This window comes from Oenanthe melanoleuca, chromosome 4 (assembly GCF_029582105.1).
Source record: "Oenanthe melanoleuca isolate GR-GAL-2019-014 chromosome 4, OMel1.0, whole genome shotgun sequence".
NCBI classification, from domain to species: Eukaryota; Metazoa; Chordata; class Aves; order Passeriformes; family Muscicapidae; genus Oenanthe; species Oenanthe melanoleuca.
In genome coordinates this window covers 39,451,844-39,474,373 of record NC_079337.1, presented here as the reverse complement: position 1 = coordinate 39,474,373, position 22,530 = coordinate 39,451,844, and the positions used below count along the sequence as shown (strand labels likewise).

Genomic DNA, 22,530 nt, shown 5'->3' with positions numbered 1-22,530 from the left:
AATTTACCAATTGCCTCTGCAGACTCTTCTGTCTGCAGAAAAATCTGGAAATGGTAACTTTAAAGATGCTGTACTCCATTGTGAGGATTGCTGGGTTGCTGCCCAGTAACTTGTAAGTAATTTATGAGTGCTGAGAAACATCCCAGAAAGCTGCTGAGAAAACCAAGAACTGACAGAGCACCCTGGCACTTCTTTCTGACAAAAATCTTGTGGGCTTTCATATGGCTAAGCTGAAAGGAGATGGAACATGCACTGTTCCCATCACTGTTCAATATGAAGTCTAAATCCTGTATGAAGTTTGGACTTCCATACAGTGGTGAGTGAAATCAATAGAAAGGTAACAGTGTTATCCATGTTTCTCTGTCTAGCTTGTTGATAGTAAGATTTGTTTACAATTTCCATTTTTCAAGCTATTTTAAATAGCTCTTCAGAGGAAAAATTACTGTAACTTGTTATGCCACTTAACAATCAGTGTAATGTATTAATTAAAATCATAAAATGCATTTACCTTAATGATATTTTCTTCTCCTGAACACTTCTAAACAAAATCAGCATGCCTCCATGTAAACTTGCACACATTCATGTGAAATACATGTGCTGGGGTTGAAGCCTGTGCCTTTGTTGCGTGCATGTGGGTTGGCATACAGTTGAAATCAGTTGTGCTCTGCAAAGCAGGGGAATTTAATGAGCAAGTAACTGTGGCTTTCAAAGTGACACACTGCTGCAGTGCACTGTATGGTAGGTGGCTGTAGTTCTAAAACTATAATTAAGAGTGTGGGAACTGAGAACATCTGCTAAGGGAATAGCACTTACTGTTGCCAATTTAAAATAAATAAATAAATACATAAAAATGCCTAGTGCTGTAAAACTGGCTTTAAGATGCTGGGTACACCAGATTAAACTGAGGACATAATTTTAATAATTATATTAAGTAATCCAGGGTGTAGTACGGGAAGGAAGATATTCTGTCATGCTGCATTATGTCATCAATCCCCCTTTTTGTTACTCATACCACAGTTGATGAGGTTGAACAGCTGGTATTACAGCAAGGCATGTAACTGATCCATGTGTTTTCCTGAAACAGATACCATCCCATGTGCAGGCACTCCATGAGTTACTTGAGTGACGCTTACCAAGCAGAACAATGAGCCCTAAATAGCACTTGTGGTGGCATCAGGGGCTGCTGCAGGTACAGTTGAATTAATCTGATAACCTCGGTGTAACTCACTGCATTTGGAACCAGTGCTAAACCACTCAGTCCTGCTGGCATCAGTGCTCCTGGGAATGTACCCTTGGCAAAATGTCACTGGCTGGTTAGAAAGCACAACAGGCTTTGTGTGCTATCATGTACCATTGTAATAATGAAACAAACCTTGTCTTTAAAATATTCAATAATTTTGTTTAGAACTGCACTATTAGCCTCTGTTAACTAGCTGCAGCAGACCCATTATCTGTTTAACTATTACCATAATTTTCTGGTTTAAGATTTTGATTCAAGTTTCTTGTCAAAAGTTAGAGGTCATGATTCTACACTGTAGTGATTTTGTTTACATTAAAAATCCTGGTCACTTATAGTTTAGCTAGATTTGGACTCAGCAGCTGGAAGACAGTGAAAAACTTTAACACAGCTTTGATAGGAATGTGACTTTTCCCTCTCATTGCAAAAATTCACAAAAAAATCTGTTTGCAGGTGCTCAGTAGAGATTTGGCAAAAGCAGAATCTGAAAACCTATTCCCATTGCACATGAATGGAAAATTAGAATTGAGTACTTGAGTGCTTCTAAGTGCCAGGGCTAGTATAGGGAAAGAGTGGGACCATTCATATAGTTGGTACTGCAATGAATGCTAGAGCAATCTGAAAATTAGGTGCTGGTGTTTGCTATCCTTTCAGATTCACTATAGACCAATCTTTGCAGAGGAAAAGGCTGCCTGGCTTGAAGACTGAGGGGAATAAGAGCAGTAGACTGTGACAAATTGCCTTTGGCAGGGAAAGGAGGAGTTTGGTTCGGAGAGTAGTGGCAACAAAACTGGGAATTAAGTGAGTTAAGAGAGATAAGGCTGTCTAGGAAGGGATCTGGGGCTGAGAGCTTAGAAGGCAGGCGTTTGTCTAATGGCACTAGAAAAGTGATTTGGGTGTCCCTGTCGTGTCAGATAATGAGACTTCAGTATTTCCCCTTCCTTTCAGAAAGTGAGAAAATCTAGAAGGTGATGGGCAAAGGAATTAACATTTGTGAAGGCTGCTTTAGGAAATGCCAGCTAATGCTATCTCTATTGTTTCAGCTTGTTCCCTCTGTGTGGATGTAGTTATTGCAACAGTTTTATAATCACTTGTTTCTGCAAATCTGTGGCCTCATCCAGAACACAAACTGCATCTCCTCATGAGATGAGGGAGTGGGTTTGGGTAAGGAATGGAGTCAGCAGTAGACTATTTAGGTTGCTTCTTCCATTTGCTGGCACTGTTTGCTTTGGCATTGGGGAACTAAGAGAGTGGAAACTCATCCTGATTTGTGCCCCTCCCTCTTCATTCCTGTAGTAGTGGGTCTTGTACATTATTGTGGAAGAGCATGGAAAGCTCTGACCTGTGGGTGGCTGGCAGGCAGATTCCAGTGCACTGCACAGCCACACGTGGCAGTGCTGTACAGGCACACAGTCACCTCTTGGGTGATCCCTAACTTTGTCCCATGTTTGCTGCAGGCCTGGCACAAACCTCTGATGTTTTCTTTCAGCATTGCTGTGAAGACTGAACCTTTTTGTGTGCCATCTCACAATTGTTCCAGTACCATTCTGCTTAATCTCTGTGAGTTTCAGCTTTAGACGGTTTCTGATTTGCTCTAGAATGGGTAAAGGATATGCTCATTAGCAGAAATCTTAAATGTGCTGGTGAAGAATAAGGTATTGAAAGAGAGAGAGGAGGATAAGCATACAATCTGAAAATTACCAGATGCCTAGAACTTACGAAATTCATCTAGCAGGTACAGGTAGTTAGTATTAACACTCTTTATTTACATGAGTTAACTATGCTTCCAACCATAATGGTTGGTATTTCTTTCTTTGGCTATTTATATTAGGAAGAATTGTAGCTTTTTTGTTGTTGTTCTATATAGCATTGAGGGATATTGGATTTCATGAGGTCTGAAATCAGCTGACAGTACAGTGCACATACTTGTATTGTAAACAGTAGTGGTGGCTGATGTCTGTTATCTGGAGGAATGAAACTATGAAATGAAAACTGATCATTGTGCCCCATGGGAAAAGGCAAAATACAGTATCAGCAAAACATTCAAAGTCAAGCTTGCAAGTCTGATTATTCTGGTTTTCATGTGTTGTACATGCTTCCCTTGTTTTGAGAGCACATAGAATTGCTGCTGTTAAATATCTTCTTTCCTGTAAACAGTTAAGACTCTAACAGTATTACAGCTATGCAAAGCAGTGCTATGATTCTTGAGAAATGGCAAACTGTTCTAGGAGTTAATAAGATACACTGTATAAGTGTAAGGCAGGCTTTATAGCCGGGATAGAAAATACAAGTTTATACAAGTTATTTGACTTGCTGTCACTGATGAGTCATTTAGATAGTGAGGCATTATGATATAAGTCAGCATGAAGATTGAAAGGCCAGAATTATTTCTTGTGCAGCAGAACTGAAGAAGCTATATGTCTGTTCAGGTCAACAGTGAATAAATCTACTCTAAATTTTGCTTAACAACTCATTAATCTAAGCTAAAATCTTACCATCTTTCCTCCATTTTATCGCTCTTTAGTTCTTGTCATTTTGGGTTCAAGAGCAGATCTGCAGATGTCCCAACAAAGCTAAATTGGAAGATGTGGCTCAAGGAAGGAGCCTCACATGCTTCCTGTGCCAGGAGGTCACTGGAGTAGGTGTGTCAGTAGTATTCTGGTCTGCAGGGCCAGAGTAGAGCTGACCTGAAGTCAAGCCCCTGTGTGGATGTCAGGCTGTGACACCCTTGTGCTGGAGAAAGTTACTTCTACTTGCAAATGCTGAAACACCCTTTGGAACTGAATCACATCAAGGCAGTTCAGTGAGTTCCAACTGTGTTAGTCATCAGTCCATGCAGAGCTTGGAATTAATGTAATGGAAAAAGCTTGGGTTCAACTCTTCACCTTTTTAGACAGCAGAAATATTTTGGTTGTTTTTGTTGTCTTCCTCCTGCCTAGCAAGACAAATTAAACTGGATTGGGTTTGGGAGAGAGTTTTTTGGCTATGTTTATAAGGTCTGTGCATTTATCCATATACAGCTCCTAAGTCTTTCTGTATGAATTCACTTTCATCTACAATGCTAGAGTATACTGCCCACTTGGCAGGATAAGTATAAGTATACTTACTCACTGGTAAGGTCTGTATTCTTTATGTGAATTCCTTATGGAACCTTCCTATGGAAGCCTTCAATGTTTCCAACACCTTGATATCTATCAAACTCAGCCAGAATTGGTCCCAGGTTTTAAGTACACAGTAGAGGTACTGAAAGTTTTCCTGTACAATCCCTTCAAATTGATATATTAGAAAATAATGATTAAAATCTTTCACTTGGTATCTTCTTAGTTAGTCTTTTAAGTTATAGTTATTCTTTCTGGTTTTATGCATGTGTTACAAAAATATTAAAGCAAAATGCTGCTCTTTCAGCACACTTAAAAGAATATATTAAAGAGTCTTATATCACTTCACCCATTTGTCCAACTCTGATAGCTATATGTGACATGACCCAGTAGTTCAGGGAAGCATATCTTTATTTATATTTATATTTATATTTATATTTATATTTATATTTATATTTATATTTATATTTATATTTATATTTATATTTATATTTATATTTATATTTATATTTATATTTATATTTATATTTATATTTATATCTAACAGAGGCCAACAGAAATGGACTTTTCTTTCATGAATTAACATTATTCCCACTGATTCTATAGGGAGTGTTACTGACTCATGGGGAGAAAAAAACACTATTTGAAAGAGTTCTAATTTAGGTATATGCATGTTTATTCTGAAATTGATACATATTACACACCTAATAGAAAAGTGCAAGAATGCATTGTTTCTCATACTGTGCAGAAACAGAAAACTAGACAACACTTGAAGTATTGAAATGACCAGTAATTTGCAAAGTTCTGGAAATGAAACTAAAATTGTCTTATGTTCCTGATAACTTTGGTAGTTGCTGCAATCTAAAGAATCTGGATTTAACCCTTCAATGATGAATTTTTAACAGGAATATAGTTCTAATGATATTTGTCATGAGAAAGATGGAGAAATAGTTGGATATTCTGGGTATATTTGGATCTTCTTGAAAATGAAGCTTTAAAATAAAATTTCAAAGAGTGTCTAAAAGATTTGACTGGTGAATTCTGGATACCATTGTTTAAAAATTGTATTTCCTAAAAGACAAACACTTCATCATGATAAAATGAAAACTTTCAGAAGCACTAAGAACATGCAGAATGTCTTTAAGGCACTCTGTCTTACAGTGGAGTTTTTCGTAATTATGTTTGTGCACACCAGTCCACTGCATACTTACTTCAGTGACATGCTCCCATACAGTAATCTTAAATAATTTCCAGCCTATGGAATGAGCCCATTTGAACAAATACAGTTCCTGTAAAATAATAGCAAAGGTGGAAGACAAAAGCAGGGAACAAAAATAACTGCCACTAAAGGCTAGAAATTTGAAATTTGGTAGTATTAAAAAAAGTAGGTGGGGACCTGGATAAAAGGGTAAGAAATATTAATTGGAGTCAGCAAGTTAATGGAACTTTTCTTTTAACCTTTTTCAGTTAATGGAACTTTTCTCCTTTTTTATTTATATTGAAGTAGTAAAAATAATGAAAAATTCACAAACGCCACAAGCATGACTGGAATTATTAATAAAAATTTTTCTAGTGGTAGAGGAGGAGACATAGAATGTAAGAGCAGCAGTTTGTCCTCCTCGTTCCTTTTGCAGCTGTAAAAATAACCAGTAAAATGTACAGAATGTTGTCAGCTTGAATAACTAACTTTCTTGGTATCCTCTTATACTTGCAATATCATTTTAGGAAAATGTTCTGCTACTGAAGTATCTGAGAAGTATTTTGACATGACAGCAAGTACCTCTTTAGAACCAAGTGCAGAAATTTTGTTTTTCACTACATACCAAGTCAAAATAAGTATCTAGTAAAAATCATGCTACAAACAGGAAACATTTTAAGCTTGTCTAGAGAGAGACTTACAGTGATACCAATTTAAATGCAAGTGTTTGTACTTTTTCTATAGATGCTATGTTCAAGAACAAAGATTGCTGTTAGAAACCTGCTGTTTAGAAACATGTAGTCTTTTCTTTTTCTACCAGATAATTAGTAAATTTTCTGTTTCATGAAGAAAAACAGGAAAGGATGATACCAGTTTCTCTTAATCTTGCATTTGTAGCATTATCAGAGAAATTATATTAAGAAATGTGTCTGGAAAGAAGTTCCTGTGTCATCAGATTTATTCTCCTGCATTCAGACAGTCACATTTTTCACATACACTTGTTAAGTTCAGAGTCTTAAGTCTGACCACAGCACTCCTGACAAGTGCTTCAGACCTTAATGATTCTCATGAATAAAAATCACCTTACAATTTTCAACCCACATTTAAGATACATGAAATGGTTAATGGTTAATAGTGCTTTTATTTCCTCCACTTGCATCCAGTCCCTTGATGTGCTTATACAGAATGATCTGCCATAGTCTCCTGTGGTGGATTTTCCTGTATCTGATACTCTTTGAGCATTTGTACATGGGAACTTGAACCACTGCGATTTTCCAACACAAAGTGTTAGCAGTACACTGAATAACAATGTTGGTATTGTATTTGCTGAGGAAACAGGCTCAAATATCTGATCTGCTGTAAGTTAGATATCAGCCTAAGATTGCTTGTAGTACTGCAGATGATCCAGGAAACAGAGCTTTTGTGTATAGAGATTTCCCTGGTCACTCACTTGCTGCTGCTGAGTACGATGTGACTTAGCTATTGTGTTCTAGTAGAAGTTTATGACCACGTACAAATTTTTCACCATCCCATTTGTTAATGACCTGACCAGGACATTTCCAGATAATGTTCATGAGTAATATATACAATGGCACTACAGTTAGAGTTAGGATCTCTTCTTTTAAGAAAAACTTAAAAGCTAAAATTACAGACACTATGATTGTCAATTAATGTCAATGTTTTACTCTTTGATTATCTATCTGAAAACACTTTAATTAGAACTAGAGTTCTAGCTTCTGAGTATTCAGATCCTTACAGGATGAGGCAGTGTGGTCTGGGGCAAGCAGTATTTATGTTTGTGTTTAACATAGAGTGTTATATATATAATATATAATAATATATATTATATAATATATATATTATATTATTATATATTATATTTATATATATTATATATATATATAATATATATAAATAATAGCATATATATATACTAAAGCATATGCTCAGCATATGCCTTGTTGTGTTGGATCTTAGTAAAGATCCCCTGCCAGTCTGGGGACTTCTTCTTGCATGTTAATAAAACTGAAACATGGGGGAACCCTTTTCATTATAAAATCAAAAATAAATATAAATAATATCAATATATCAATAAAAAATTAGCATCATCTAACTGTGATCCATCAAACATTCTTTCATACAAACAATATATTTGCATATAAATTTTCTACCTGCTTATAGGCTCAGCAGAGAGACTTCTAGCAAGGAGGTTTCAGGACAGTTGTTTTTTTGTGCAAGTGCTGTCACAATCTAAACATGCAGGGTTTATCAAGATTTCATTGCATTCCCATTGCCATAGTTTTCCTGCTAACAGTAAACATCTGAAAGAATTTCTTTTAAATAGGGAGAGAAATAAAATAGACAGCTTCACTGTGCTTTTAGAACTAATGCTTCATACTTTTTTTTTACTCTCCATCACTTAATATATGGGGTGGCATGTGAAGTATATTGAATTGTTGCAGAGCAGGAATGCTCTGCAGAGTTTTAATGATGTGCGTTAAAAGAATATACTGCCACATGCAAAATGGGATCCTGCCTGGTAATAAAAGCCTGTTTGTGGATCACCTGCAATGTTTAAACTGACTGAATAAACAATCCTTGTAGTAAAACTCACCACTGATTTGGTTTCTTAACTTTGCAGATATTTTCTCAAGTAGATTAGTCTCTCGAGCTCAAACTGTGAAACTGGCAAACAACATTAATGAAAGTCTGACACTCCTTCTCAAGAAAGCTCCTGCCCTCTCCAAGTATCTGGGAACTTCTCTCTACCTAAGAAAATTAAAATCTGTCATTTTCCAGCCAGACACACATATCCATCCTGCTTTTGATCCATCTACACTTTGTGTTCTAAATCAATTGCTCCTATCACCAAAGGTCTTTGGAGTAGAATTCAATACAAAGGATGGTAATGATAAAGAGCACATACTAGAATTAGATTTAAAATTAATAGAAGCACTGTATCAGAAAATTACATTTTAAATCTGCCTTTCATAATACCTTTTGTGAAATGGCAAAGAATAAATAACAGGTAACTTAGAATCACTGAATTGGTAAGGTTGAAAGGGACCACAGTGGGTCACCTGTTCCAGCCTTCCTGCTCAGGCAAGGTTATCTGAGAGCCCAAAGCACAGAACTGTCTGAGTGGTTCTTCTGCCTTAATCTGTAGGTGCTTGAAGATCCAGTAAGGAATGGAATTAAACCCCTAACAGTAAAGTCATACATCTTGATTCATGAATAAACTGAGGGTGGGGAAACCTTCCTTGACTTCTCACTAACCCTTTTTATAGCTCCATATGAATGTGGAACAGAAGGGGTGACAGAATGTTTTCCTTCAGCACCCCACACTTCAGAACTTTACAAGTAGATATCAGGGTCTCTTGGAGAAAATAGAACAGATGTCAATGAGATTCCCACAAGTCTTTTCAGTAACCTCTTGCAATGCAAAGAATTTCTGAGCTGTTAATCATTGTAATGTTATCAAGGATGAGTATTTAGTGAAACTAAATGTAGCAATGGTAACTGCAGTTGTATGCAGCCCAACAGACCCATTTTTGTGCATTAGCACAGTCATTAATTTCCTGCTGCATTAGCTCTTCCAGATGAAGCTAACTGTAGAAGAATGCCATGAAGATTAATCAGGATTTCCCTATGCAAAAGTTAGGCTTGCTACTGTGCTTAAACTTAGTGTTCTTTTACCTCAGTATCAAAGTCAGGTGTGAGCTGAGTGGAAGCCTTGCCCAGTCTAGGTGAGTGATTTTTAAAACTCATGTGTTGCAGTGGTGCTTTGTGTTTGCACAATCATTGCCAGTCTTTGTTCTGCCACAGCAGCAGCTGGCTGAGAGTTGGGTATCTCAGCTCATCATTGTGCACATTTTGGGTGCACATTTTGGCACTAAAGTGTCTGATGCTTCCAGTGGAACGCTCATCTCGCCTCTGTCAGGGGCAAACCCATTCCCAAAGAACAGTTTTCAGGAGGAAATTAAGAAGGAACAGAAGTACAAAACAAAACCAGCCCTTTGCTGTCTGTTCCTTCCCCCACCACTTTCCTTCTTGAAGCAAGGATCTTAAAGACTGATTGAAACAATATTGAATAAAATCATTTCAGGCATATGGCATTCAATTTCATTGCATTCATTTGGCTTCTACCCCAGTATCATTAAGTATTTGAATGGTGCTTTAGCTCCTTAGAAGCAGAGAATTCAAAATAATTTTAGTATTAAATACAAGGCCTGCTGTTTGAATGCTTGAGATTTGGACTGCCTTATTTACAGGCATATCTTTTAGGTATGCAAGACTAAGCTGTTTTTCAGCAAAATTAGATTAATGTGGAAGCATTAGTGGTTTATATGAGGTCTCTCAGTGAGTGTCAGCAATGTAACCTAAATTATTCAGATAGAAGTTATTAGGAGGACAAAGCTGTAGTGCTGAAACTGAGTTTTGTCTGTTAAAACTTGAGTAAGACTTAAGTATGCTTTGGGTAAATATATCAAAGCCACCTGCTAGAAATCATTCTGGCTCTGCAATGTTCCAGGAGTCCTGTACTTGTTGGGTCTGAAAATAAATATCATGTTTCATTTTGTATCTTATATGTGGTAGGGTCAGAGATTCAGTTCCAAGCTAAAAGAAGGCTTGGAAACGGCGTCTCCTCTAGCAGTCTGAAAATGCTGTGGGAATTCAAGGCTGCAAGAACATTCTGTAGCAGTTAAAAAAGTGCAAAATTTCAGTCAGAGACTGTATATTTACCAGAAAAAAAAAAAATACTGCCTTAATTTTATAAGATCTTTTAAAAATTTTTAGTGGTAGTTTGCTGACAGCTGCAACATAAAAATAATACTATGAAACTCCATTCACTGCCAATTATTTATTTCCATGGTTCTCAAGAAATTTCTTGAGAAAACTTTCGTCTTTATTTTGTCACAAAACTGACTGAATAATAGCAGCAAAGATCAGATGCTAGATTCTGAAAATCATCAATTTTTTTGAGCAGTGGAATGTCTGGCCTTGTTATGAATGCAAAGGAATATGGCATTATATATGTTACGTCAGAGATACAGTTAATTCAGGGTTCCTGTTGAGTTGAACTGAAACTGGAATTCTGTTTTGATATTTCATTTACTTGTATTAATTAGTAACTTTAGTCTTCCATCATAGAAATGGTCCCTCATGCATACCTTCCAGCTTACTTGAACATAGCCAGAGAGTTTATATTCTTAATTTGTTTTTTGAAGCTGTGTTACATTACAAAATCTGATTTTCCCTTTGTTTTATCTTGGACCTCAGTGTGTCTGCCTGTTTGCTAGACTATATTGGACAGTCTATATGTAACAAAGCAACTAAGACTGGCTAGTATGCAGATGGCACTTTATCCTGGGATAAAGCTGTGACATAAACTGGCAGTAGGTGAAAAATAGTGTCTGTTTTGTCCTATGACATCAGCAGGTTAAAGCTGCCTGTTAATATAGCACATTACGCATTTTCTGCAGTTGTAGTTTGACTTGTGTTTTACTATTTGTTTGTTATTAAGTACTGTATGGCGTTGGATATCTAAATAGATTCAACCTCCATGTGCACTGTACATTATTTTGTTGCAAGTGATTATCTTTAAAAAGTGCATTGATGTATAGTGACCTGATTGGGTGCCTAGTGATTCCATTAGGAGTTTTGATAAGGATTCCTGTGAGTGCCAAGACATGTGTCCTGGTTCTGTGCAGAGAAATGCATCAAGCAACATTAAGAATGGCAGTGTTGTCTGGAGAGACATGTTAAATCACTGGATGAAAGCAACCACATCTGCTTATAAATCATTGAAAAAGACTTGGTAACTTTGGCTGCTTAGAAAATATTTGGAGAAACCTACTCTTTACATCTTTTAGTTTGCACAAAGGAGTGAATAAACTTTATAAGCAGCTTTTAAAAATATTTCCACATTCCTGTATGGAAAATATTTTTAGTTTATAGTTTCAAGACCAGAAGTTAATCACTAGTTTTTTTTTATCCTAGAGCAAATATTTACAAGAAAGCTACTAAACGCTTGAAGATAGGGTGGCTTATAATGGAAGTGACAGCTCATCTTTAACTTTGGAAGGACAAGCAATACCAATTTAATTAAAGCAGTGTTAAAATAGGACTGCCATTTGTATCACAGTGTTTCTCCACCCCTTCAAAAAGCCCTGCTGCCATTTTGTACCACACATTCTTGTCCCGTGCAAATTAATAGATCGTTTTATTTTCCGCAGGAAATCTGAAGACTTTTATAGCAAATCCTCCAGTGTCAAAATGAACACAGGTATGCTGCATCTGTGAGATTTATTGTGTTGTTTTGTGAGCAGAAAAGATACCAAATTTACATAGAATTTTCATAAGCAAATTGTACTTTAATTGGTGCTGAACTCAAAATAAGCGAGATATTTCAATAGTATGCCTGCTTTTGTGCATTTGTATCCCATATATAAAAGTTACATACATGTTTTTCTATGTATGGATCTATCTATATATGGATACACAAAATAAAAGTGCATGTTTAGCCTTCTGTGCTTAATAGTATCAGTTTTGTGCGTGTGTATGTTTTATGTGAAAACACATAGTATGAGGATATATCAGTGATGGAAAAGTGTTATTAAAGCATCACATTTTCTTAAGAAAATGCACATTCTTTAAAAATTCTTTTACTGTTACTGAATTAAGGGGCATGTGAACACCGCCTTATATTATAAGCTGCACTTGCATATCAGGTGAAGATAATCTTGAGTATATGTTGTACTTACAGTGCTTTGTATTTTCTCTCAAGTTGCTGTAACAGATGTATTGACCAAATTAAGTACTCTATAGAAAGTTATCCTCATGATCTATGGCAGAGTACTAATATTTGCTCCTGAGCTTCTGAAGCCAGTAAGGTAGTGCTGCTCTTTGTGCTGGAAGAGGGAATATGCCTCTTGAAAGCAGACTGCTGAAATCCTGGCCTCACTCAGGTGTAAATTTTCGGTTGCAGTCAGCTCTTTTAGGCTCCATAGGTGAACTGTCTGGTTTGCAGATTTACTGTGGTGCAAGGACAGACCTATTCATCCTTTCCAAACCAGTGGCTTTATCATTGACCACAGTGCTTCACCATGACATGATATGTGGGACCTGAGGACAAGAACTACCTTTGAAGCCTGAAATTCAGCAGCATGCTCTAAATCAAAGGGATTAGCTTTTCCATGGTGTAGGTGCCATTATCTAGAGCACTGTGTTAATCCAGCTTCATGGCTTCCCGTTGTCTCAGTCAACCTGGAACTCAGTAGGATCCATTTTTTGAGCATATCTCTTAATACAAAGTTAAAATATACTGGCTCACTTGAAACCACTGCATCTGTAAATAGAATAGGCAGGAGAAATTTCCTTTTACTTTGAGTGTGTACTTTTGTTCCCCAAAGTTTTGGTTGCTCTTAATTGTTTTCCAAATGCTTACCAAGGTGGTGTATTTTTCATTTATAAAAATATTATTTAAAATTTGTCCCGTCCTCTCTCATTTTTAGTGAAGATATCTTTCCTAAATATGTCAGTCTGCATAATTAAGGTAGTACTAAAATACTGCTTGTTTCATAGAACTGTAATTTCAGACGTAACTTTGCTAATCAGCGTACTAGAATTACATTGTGCATTGCTGTCATATGAGTCAAAATCATGTGATAGAGGTAATTTTATAGCTTCTACCTCAAAAAATATGAATAAAGAGGTAAATTGCCAGTCTGTGCTTCTGCAGCCCTGAAATATGACTTTGTTCAATGTTGAACTAAGATTTTTGATGTAAGTTACGAATTCTCAAGAGAGAAGACATAATATTTAAATAATCTGTGGCTGAATGACTTCTCTTGGGGATAGGGAGTCTTCTGATCACACAGGAGCCTTAAAAACAGACCATAAAGACCTGAACACACCTGAAATCCTCTCCAGTTACTCAAGGATACCATGATTTTAGGTTGAACTTTAATGTACTTTGCACTTGGACAGCGAAAACATTTTTTTCATCTTCTATATGCTTGATATTAATGTGCATATTATCAGCTGCACTGAAGGGAAGGTATTGACAGAAATGGTGGCATTTCTTATCAGTTCTATTGATGTAGATTGTTTCCTGACTGTAAAAAAAAAAATTAAAAACCTGTGAGTAGGGTGTAAAAGTGGATGTCTTGCACCTATTCTTGCACCTATCTAAAGCATTACTTCATTAAGAAAGAGAGTGACTCAGGTGGAAGTTGTTCTGTGTGCTGTTCTGGTCTAGCTATTTCCTTTTTTCCTTTTTTTTTTTCTTTTTTTTTTTTCCTTTTTTCTTTCTACACTAGACTGTCTTTTGGACATGAGTGCTACAGCTTTGGTTTGGAGTTGGTGGGTTTTTTTTATTTCACTGCTTTATAACAGAAATTTGTGCATGGTGCAATTAAAGGTTATCAGATGCTATTGATTTGCTACTAGTTTGTTTTTAAAATATGCATTTCATTAATGACTCCTGCAGATAAATGAGCTCTCTAGTTTGATGCCAGTAACTGGTGGAGTGGCAAAGCTAATGTATATACAGGTTTAAAAATAAAAAGTAAATCTACTGCTTAGACTGGGCTCCTCTAATCCAGTGTTGCCTGTGGCTCCAGACTTGGCAGTCTGTCTCAGCAAACCCTGTGAAAGATATTTTTGTCTACAGAGAAAATGTTTTGAAGAGCTTTGGTTTGCAATACTCTACCATATATGGGAGGGATTTTTTAGCATTTGATGTCAATTGTGTACCACATGTTATGAAGGAATATTCAGCAGCATAAGGCTATGAAACATTTTTGCAAAAGCAAAGAAACAGGCAAGCTATAGAGAAGGTTTTTCAGAAGTATCAAGAGTACTTTGGCTTATACTTCCTTTTGGAGTTCAAATGTCATAATTTTAAAATAGTAGTCTCATAGAATGTGTGTGTGTTTTTAAACTCAGACTAAGCAATCATCGACAGAATAATATTTTAAGCAATATTTAGGGTGTTTCTTCAGTAAGTCTTCAGGTATTTTACAGATTGATGAACATCATTAATTTGGTTGCTTGATTAACTAACTCACAGAAAACATAAGCTGCCCCTGAAACTCACATCAGATTAAAACACAGGATAAACGCCCTTATTGTTCATTATACATATGTGCACACATAGCTCACATCAGAGGAGAGGTAATTGCATTGAGGAATAATAAATGGATAGAATTTAATAGTTAAAACAGATTCTTAGTGTCTATCTGTAACTATTTTGGCTGAATTTCACACAGATCATTCTTGATAAATGCATCTAGTTTTAAAGTTATTAAACAAGTTAGCTGTTTGCATTAGATGAAGCACATAAAGAACAGCCAAGAGCAAAAAAGTATGCAGTTCTGGAAGACTGCAAATATTATCTGTTTGTTAAAATTATTAATGGAAGTCATTACATGGACTATTCTCTTACATTTTGTCTGGGAGGCAAGAACAGAATTTCTTGGGTCCCTATAGAGTTCCTGAGCAGATTGTTAAGCCACTTTTAGATCACTGAAGTAAACTAGGTGGGCTTGAGTTCCAGGCATTCTACAAAAAAAAAAAAAAAAAATTACTTTTTAGCAGCATGAAAGAACCAAATAATAGGTTTACCTGTCAGTGTAGACTACATGGTAAAAACTCATCAGCACATCCAAAAAGGAATTCAGAGAATGAGGGGAAGGAGAGGAAGCCCTATAGCTTACCCTGCCAGGATACTCTCAAGCCCATCATAGGAGCCATCAAAGGTCAGTCTGTCTGTCTGTCTATGTATCTATCTATCTATCTATAAGCCTGGAAGAACACAGGGACACAAGGGCAGGCAAGAACACAGATTAAGGAGACCCAAGGAACAAAGAGTCTGTCCCAGGGCTGTCACAGGAGAGCCAGGCATGGAGAGAGTGGCAGACTCAATGTTTGAGCCCAGTTGCTGGAAGGATCCATTCTGTCCATGTGTGCCATTGCCCCTAGTGGACCTTCAGCCAGAGAGGGGAGGGTGGTGAGGTCATTGTGCCATGTTAGTGTGAGTGTTTGGAGCTGTGTGTCCAGCCATGTATGGATGAGGTGTGCACATCCGCCTGCTGGGAACACATGTCCAGTCTCCCTCCTGGTTGGACCTGGGGACATGGAGAGGCAGCAGTTTTGTCTGTCTTGGATGATTGGACCCAGCACTATGTATTTGCCTCAAATGGTCAGAATGCAAATCAGGAGTAAGAAGCCCTGGTCTAGACTTCTAAACTTGAATTCACTGTGCAGATGAAAGAAAACACGATACTGTTCACAAATGAAGTGAATAGAATAGTAATCAGCAAACCTAATGCTTGGATGCCATTTTTCTTTTAATAAGCTTTAAGAGCTTATTAAAGATTTCTTGCCCCTGGCTGCTCTCTCTCACCTCTTCACACAAGGTCACCACCTTTTCATCTTTGCCCCCATTGTTTGTGCCACTGCTTTTACTGACTCTCTGAAACAGTCGTTTTAAGAACCCCACCCCTTATTCCTAAATGAAATGGTGGTGTTTTGAATCATCTCCATCTGGCTTTGGGGCAGGACCCAACCAGTAGACTATTTGTCAAATACAGATAGAGCTCTGTTAAGGTGATGCTGTCTCTAGTGGGAGCAGCTCTTGGGGCTGTGGATTTAGGGGAAAGGGTTAAATTTGGAAACAGTTGAGAGGGGGAGAGAAAAAGAAGTTGCAATTGCATTTTGTGAAGCTGTTTTGATTGTGAGTTATTGCCCCACTTCATATTCCAGCACTGCCTTCAGACCTTAGCTGATTTGGGTCTCCTTTGCCTCAATGCTAAAGCAATTCCTAGTGAGACAGGACTCCTTCCTGAACAATTTTTCAGTCAGAGGAATTGTGAGTGTGTCTATGCATATTTGTGCACATATATTTTATATATGCAAACATTTTGTATAGATTGTTTCATATAACCTCATTTGTTCTTTAAGTAACAGCTGTGCAGTATAAATTGCTTGTGTTTGCAAGTGAAATGAGCAGAAGATCATTAATTCAGTCTCCTTTACAGTTTCTTAATACTCCACACTCCACTTAATGGGAACCTGGCCTAAACATAGATGAGAGGATGAAATCCATGAATATGTGCTTAACTACACACATGTTCCTATTCTATTAGAAATTTTGCACCACTCAATATCATATAAATGTGAGGGTAGGTCTTAACTGCTAATTAGATCTCATTATTTTGTACAGATACTGATAAATAATGTAGGTACAGACTTGTGAATAGATATATAGATAGCAGCAAATATTGTATGTAGCCAGTTACAATCTGATTTATTTCTCTTGTATGAAGTGAAAACACTTTGCTAGATTATGAGTCGACAAAGTATAAAACTCTGACTCTCAATTGAGTTACATTAAAAACAAAATTGAAGCAGAATTTCCTGAAGTTAAAATAATTAAATGTTTATAGTCAGTTTCCCGTTGTCTTCACTTTCTCTATCATGAAATTCAGGAAGGTAGCTCTTGAAAAATTACAAATAAATTACCACTTTGTTTGAATAAGAGCTGTGGCAGTATAACAAATTCTTTTGCCTGTTAGCTTATATTAAATGTAGTATGCTTTCAAAGTCTGCCAATGCTCAGATTAGAACAGAACCTGAGTATCAGCAAATCATCAAATCTCATTGGAATGACCTCTGATGTGTGTCAATGGTGGGGGAAAAGGAATACAAGAATGGAAAATGTAATTTTAATTACCATTTCCATTCCATATTTATGTAAGCAAACTAGAACACATGTGCAGATTTGATAGCCACTGCCTTTGTTTCACATGTACAATGCCAATAATTAATGGCAGTTAATGTATTGCTTTCAGCTACTGCTGGCTGAAATAATTTTGCCTTTTGCCTTGAGCCTTGGAATTGGCAATGAGTCTTTGGTACCACTTACATCCAAGGCAGTGGCTCTGATGTTTGCCAATGTTAACAACTCCTTAATGCATATCCTGCAGAGCCTGTGGCCAGGGGAGTATTGGAAATATTGAAATAGCAGGGGAATATTGGAATGAGCAAAGAAATACCAGGGGCTCACTTCTCATGCAGACCTGGGTTAAAGATGACTCTGTGGATCAGATTACTGTTATTATAGCAAATACTTTCTGCAAATAGGTTGCAGGTCATCATTAAGACCTTAATTTTATAACATTCTCTGTCATAGGTTACAGAATTAAAAAAGGCATTTATCATACTTGTAGTTCTTGCCTTCATTGAAGCACTAAATGAAATTTCAGTAGTATCAAATATTAAAATTAAAATAATTATTTTAGCGAAGAGCAGAAAAATATTCTAGTTAAATATAATTGGTAGGAATATTTATTAACTTTCTTTCACAACTATGCTGGAATTGCTAAAAAGCTAAGTTGTGGGAAAGCTGTCTTTAAATAATAAGAGGGTATCTGTAAAATGGCAGCTCCAGTGAGAGAGGAGTAGAATAAAGAAAGGAATTGGGCACAATCCAAAAGAAAGGTTTTTTCTATAGCTTATTTTTAAAAAATTATTTTAGATTTCTGTTCATTTTCTCAGGATGTTATTCAGTTCCAGATATACATTTCTTTTTTTTTAACTTACGTTAGATATAAAAGGGACAGCCAGTTTGTTCCATCAAAATGAAAAAAAATTATGCCTTCACTGGAAATTCTGTTTCTTGAGCATAAAGGATCCAAAAGACTGAACAAAAATACTTTGTCAGCTGATCAAACATGAGCTTAGTTTATGAATGGTGTCTTTCTAATGCATACAATGAAATTATTTTACAGTGCAGATTATTGATTAATATTATTCTGGAATGCTTAAGCCTTTATCTTGATTACTTGTTTGCTTTTACTAATTAAGCATTCTTTCAGGTAACAGAGTGTATATATTTCCTTAGTGGATTAAGTATTAAATACAGCTTTCTTCACTTATTCTCTGTGAGGTTTATTGTTGTTTAAAGCCTGTGAAATTTTATGTATTCTGCTAATCTGCCAAACCTGCAAATTCACACATTTCTGCAGCAGTTCCCTAACTGCATGCTTATTTTCATACATGTTTGGCATATCTCACACTGTGATTTGTTGCATGTGCTTGCTCCCTGTGTCTGGGCTGCTGTCTGTATTGTTTTGTGCTTCCAGATAGCGGCGGGTGTGCTCGCAAACGCGCTGCAATGTCTGTCACATTAACAGCTGTGAAGAGGGTTCAGAGTTCTCCAAACCTATTGGCCTCAGGTATAACCACTAACCACTGAGATACAACTTCTGGATGGCTTTTTATAGTGTTCTGCATTCCTGCCTTATTATTTGCAAGGAGGAGAAGGGTAGCACTATTTTCTGTTAAACTGACAGATGTATTACTTCTACAATGCTTTTTAAAAGGTGGTCTTAATTTCTCTCTGCCTATGTTTAGTAGCCATTCATGCAAATAATCAGGAATGCTTAGGGAAAAAATGAATTACATTTGTAAATTAATAAATTAGTGAATTAATTTTTCCCTTGATATGTGTTTTGGGTCTCACATTCCCTGTATCTTTATCAAGATAACAAAGTATGTAAAAGAGGTTTTGTTGATTACAAAATTTTCATTGAAACTTGATTTAAAAAAATCTTCTCAAGGAAAGGAATGGTGGTCTTGTAAAGTGATTGTCAGATGCCAGATTAACTTTAAAAAATCGTTCATGAAGATTGTTTATCTAAAAATATTCATAATAATTAAAACATACTAAATAGTCATTAGACAGGCAGAACTGCTTTTTATCAATACTCCAGTGTAGTTTTTGCAAAATTAATTTATTTCTAACACAAATTAATATTGGATATTTCTTTTTCAGGGTCTGATTCTCAGTCTCTAGATTCAGGTAAATAAAACACTGTATTATTTATGTATCAGTGCAATACCATGTAAGTGGATGAATTAGAATATTCCATTTATTTGATTTCATTATGCCATACTTCCTCATTCTTCAAGGAAAGCACCACTGAAATTGTAATCCTAATTGTTAATTGTTAAGACCTCAAATTCAGGTCTCATTTGAAAGCAGTTATTTCCTGTAACACGGAATATGTTGTCAGAAAAATGAATTGTGTGGGAGCAAACAGATTGCTAATTTGCCACCTTTAGCTTTATCACTGTGGCACCATTCCGTGGTACTTGCTATTTCCTTTTCAGTGCCTTACTCAGGATTGCAAGTTCTGCCCACCTTCACTTAGCAGCCTGCTCACATAATGTGTTACTTTTCCCAGCCTCTTACAGTATTTTGTCTTCAACATCTCCCTCTATGTTTGGCCAATGCTTTGAGGGCATTCCAGGTCTGAGGATAGAATAAAAAAACATGGTTGGTTGGTTGGAAATAGAGGTGTCATTCAGATTTGGCAGTAAGATACACTATTGGAACAACTAATTGGGTACTGTGGTGAAATTTTGTGAAACTGCCATGACCAGCTAACTTTACATGACCTGAGATGTTTTTCAAAATCCAACACAGCCCTGAAGTTCAAGAATGTAATCTGAAAGTGAAAAAACTAGAGCCTGATTTATACAGGGGTCAAAGTACCAGCATCTCAAAAGGACTCTCAAGGTTAAAACTCACAGTCTGAATAGAAATTGTGGGGAGATGTGACTACCCAATGCCAGGAAGGTTGTGAATGTTTGAATTTTCTAAATTTAAAAGATTAATATTTTGTAGAGTAGCAGCTTTAGCCATGTTCTTATAACTTCCATGGTAAACCAGCATCATTGTCAGTGAAGAAGTTTGATTAGTAGCTGGGTTTCTATGTTGAGAGCAGTGTAGATGTACTAATCACACCAAAAAATGGTTTCATTCTTTTTTATTCACAAAAGCTTGGCGATCTTACAACAATGGCAGTAGAGAGACCCTGAATGGAGACGCTAGCAGTTCATCTCTCTCAGCAAAAGGTTTTAGGAGCGTGCGGCCAAATCTGCAGGATAAAAAATCTCCAACTCAGGTAAAACTGGACACACCACGTTTAATGCTGTGCCATTGCTGGGGGGTGGGTAGCACATATAGATGAGGTACCTGTATGGAACATTGTCCTGATGTCTTGCAGACAGTGTGAATCACCTGTTCATATGGGTCACTACAGACTGCACAGATAAAACATACTCCACACAGGCTGCATGCCCCCAGGTCAATTACCAGAAATTGCTTTCCAGCGAGACAGCTAAATTAAACTAGGTCATACACAAGTAAAAGCTTTCTAGGAGTGTTCCCAGTCTTCAAAGAGTATTTATTAATAGTTTACACTTGGAAAAATGCACCAGTCATCAAAATATCTGAGAATTAAAATGTATTAATTATAAGGTAGAAAATGATTCTTCCTGTTTTGCAGAACAATATAATTAGAGCACACTAAAAACAGAAACACACAACAACAAATCAGGAAAAAAACACACAACATAAACAAAAAACCACCTCCACACTTGGAAACATCTTTACCTGTCCAAAAAGTATCAACATACCATTTTTAATACTCTCTCTTTTACTATTTTAATTCAGAAGTTTGAGGCTCTGTGTTTTATATATGTGTGTCACCAGTGAATAATCATGGAGTACTTACATACCTGAATGCTTTCACAGCAATAATTCTTTTCCAGTGTAATAATTGGGATTTTTTTAATAAAATGAATGATTGTGGGCTCCCTTTCTGATCCCAGTTTGGTTTGAGCAAATGGAACATCTTTTTAAACAGAAGTTGCACAGGAAATGGTGGTGGGAACCTGAACAATTTAGCTGTCCATTAAATTTAGCAATGTCTAGATGAAGCCCTTTAATTTGCTAGTTCCTTTATTTAAATATAAAAATAAAACTGAGCTATATCTCCTACTAACATTTACTTTCTTTCTGTTTCTTCTTCAATGTTATTTTTGCTGTGTGTGGATGCTTTTGGCAAATAAGGCACCTCTGCCACCTCCTAGAAAAGAAAGCTTTCGGAAAGCAAGAGTAACTAATCACGAGAACGAAATTAATCTGCAGGCAGTAACTGCTGGTCCAGCTAAACACCACCCCACAGACACTGCCTATTACACTAGTGAGACATCTGTTCAGGAGACAATGACTTCTCAAATGTCTAACACAAGTGTGTCCTATGCACAAAAAATCATTAAACCACTGACCTCAATCTCCAGTGCAGACACAGGCACAGTAGCTGGCATTAGCACTACTCTCCATCAAGGCCAAAGGCAGCAGGCTCAGAAACGTAAAATATCTACCCTGAAATTAACCCGGGCACGTGACCCAGCCAGTAGCATTCCTTGTAATTCACAGCCACAGCTCAAGCCTGTTGAAGAGCCAGTGTTTTCCCAAAGGCCTGTGTCACCTGCCTGTAACCCCATGCCTGAGATACACACAGCCTCTCTTTCCGTTCAAATAGTTCCCACCCCTGACCATAAAGCAGAGCCTGAAATCCAAGATCATCCACCTAGTATTTCTCCAGACACTTCAAAGATGTCTTCAAAGGATTTGGGACAAAAGTCTACAGTTCTTCCTTCTTCACAGGCTGCAGAATGCCATGTGGTATATTTAATTTTTCCATCTTTTATTTTAGATCTTCATGAATCACTTAATAACCATCTGTTTAGTTATACTTACATTACCAAAGTTAGATCTTGTGTTTTCTGGGTAAAACTACCTGTCACATGGATCAAAACAGAAATAAACAAAAACTAAAGGTTTTGGAAGGTTATTGGAAAAAAAAAAATATTTAGCAGAAGGCAGGCTTCTTTGTTCCTCTGTGAGCACTTTAAGGAGTGAAAATGCACCATAGGAAATTAGTGTACTGTAGGTGATGCATCTGCTCAAGTGACTCTTCCTAGAGAGGATTGCATTAGAGAATTATGCTGCCATAGATCCTGGAAGGATCAAGTATGGATAGTAAGGTTAGGTTCAGTTGGGGGAAAGCTTAAATGCCAGTTTTCTAGGGTCACAAAAAGTACATTTTGTTTCTGCAAGGCTGGGCACTGCTGTCTCC

General features: G+C 36.7%; 1 protein-coding gene across 5 annotated transcripts in view; it reads left to right on the top strand.

Moving 5' to 3' along the window:
* The window catches only part of SORBS2 (sorbin and SH3 domain containing 2), a 204,180-nt gene that overhangs the window by 114,621 nt on the left and 67,029 nt on the right, over nt 1-22,530 (top strand). For 2 of the 5 annotated variants that reach the window (XM_056489223.1, XM_056489224.1), the window contains exons 4-7: nt 11,770-11,819; nt 18,682-18,774; nt 19,374-19,400; nt 20,384-20,508. In XM_056489223.1, the coding sequence (XP_056345198.1) occupies nt 11,810-11,819; nt 18,682-18,774; nt 19,374-19,400; nt 20,384-20,508 (255 nt within the window). In that variant the 5' untranslated portion in view covers nt 11,770-11,809. Of the gene's footprint in view, nt 1-11,769; nt 11,820-18,681; nt 18,775-19,373; nt 19,401-20,383; nt 20,509-21,458; nt 22,077-22,530 lie in introns of all 5 variants that reach the window. The other 3 variants (XM_056489226.1, XM_056489220.1, XM_056489219.1) reach the window with 2 other exon arrangements.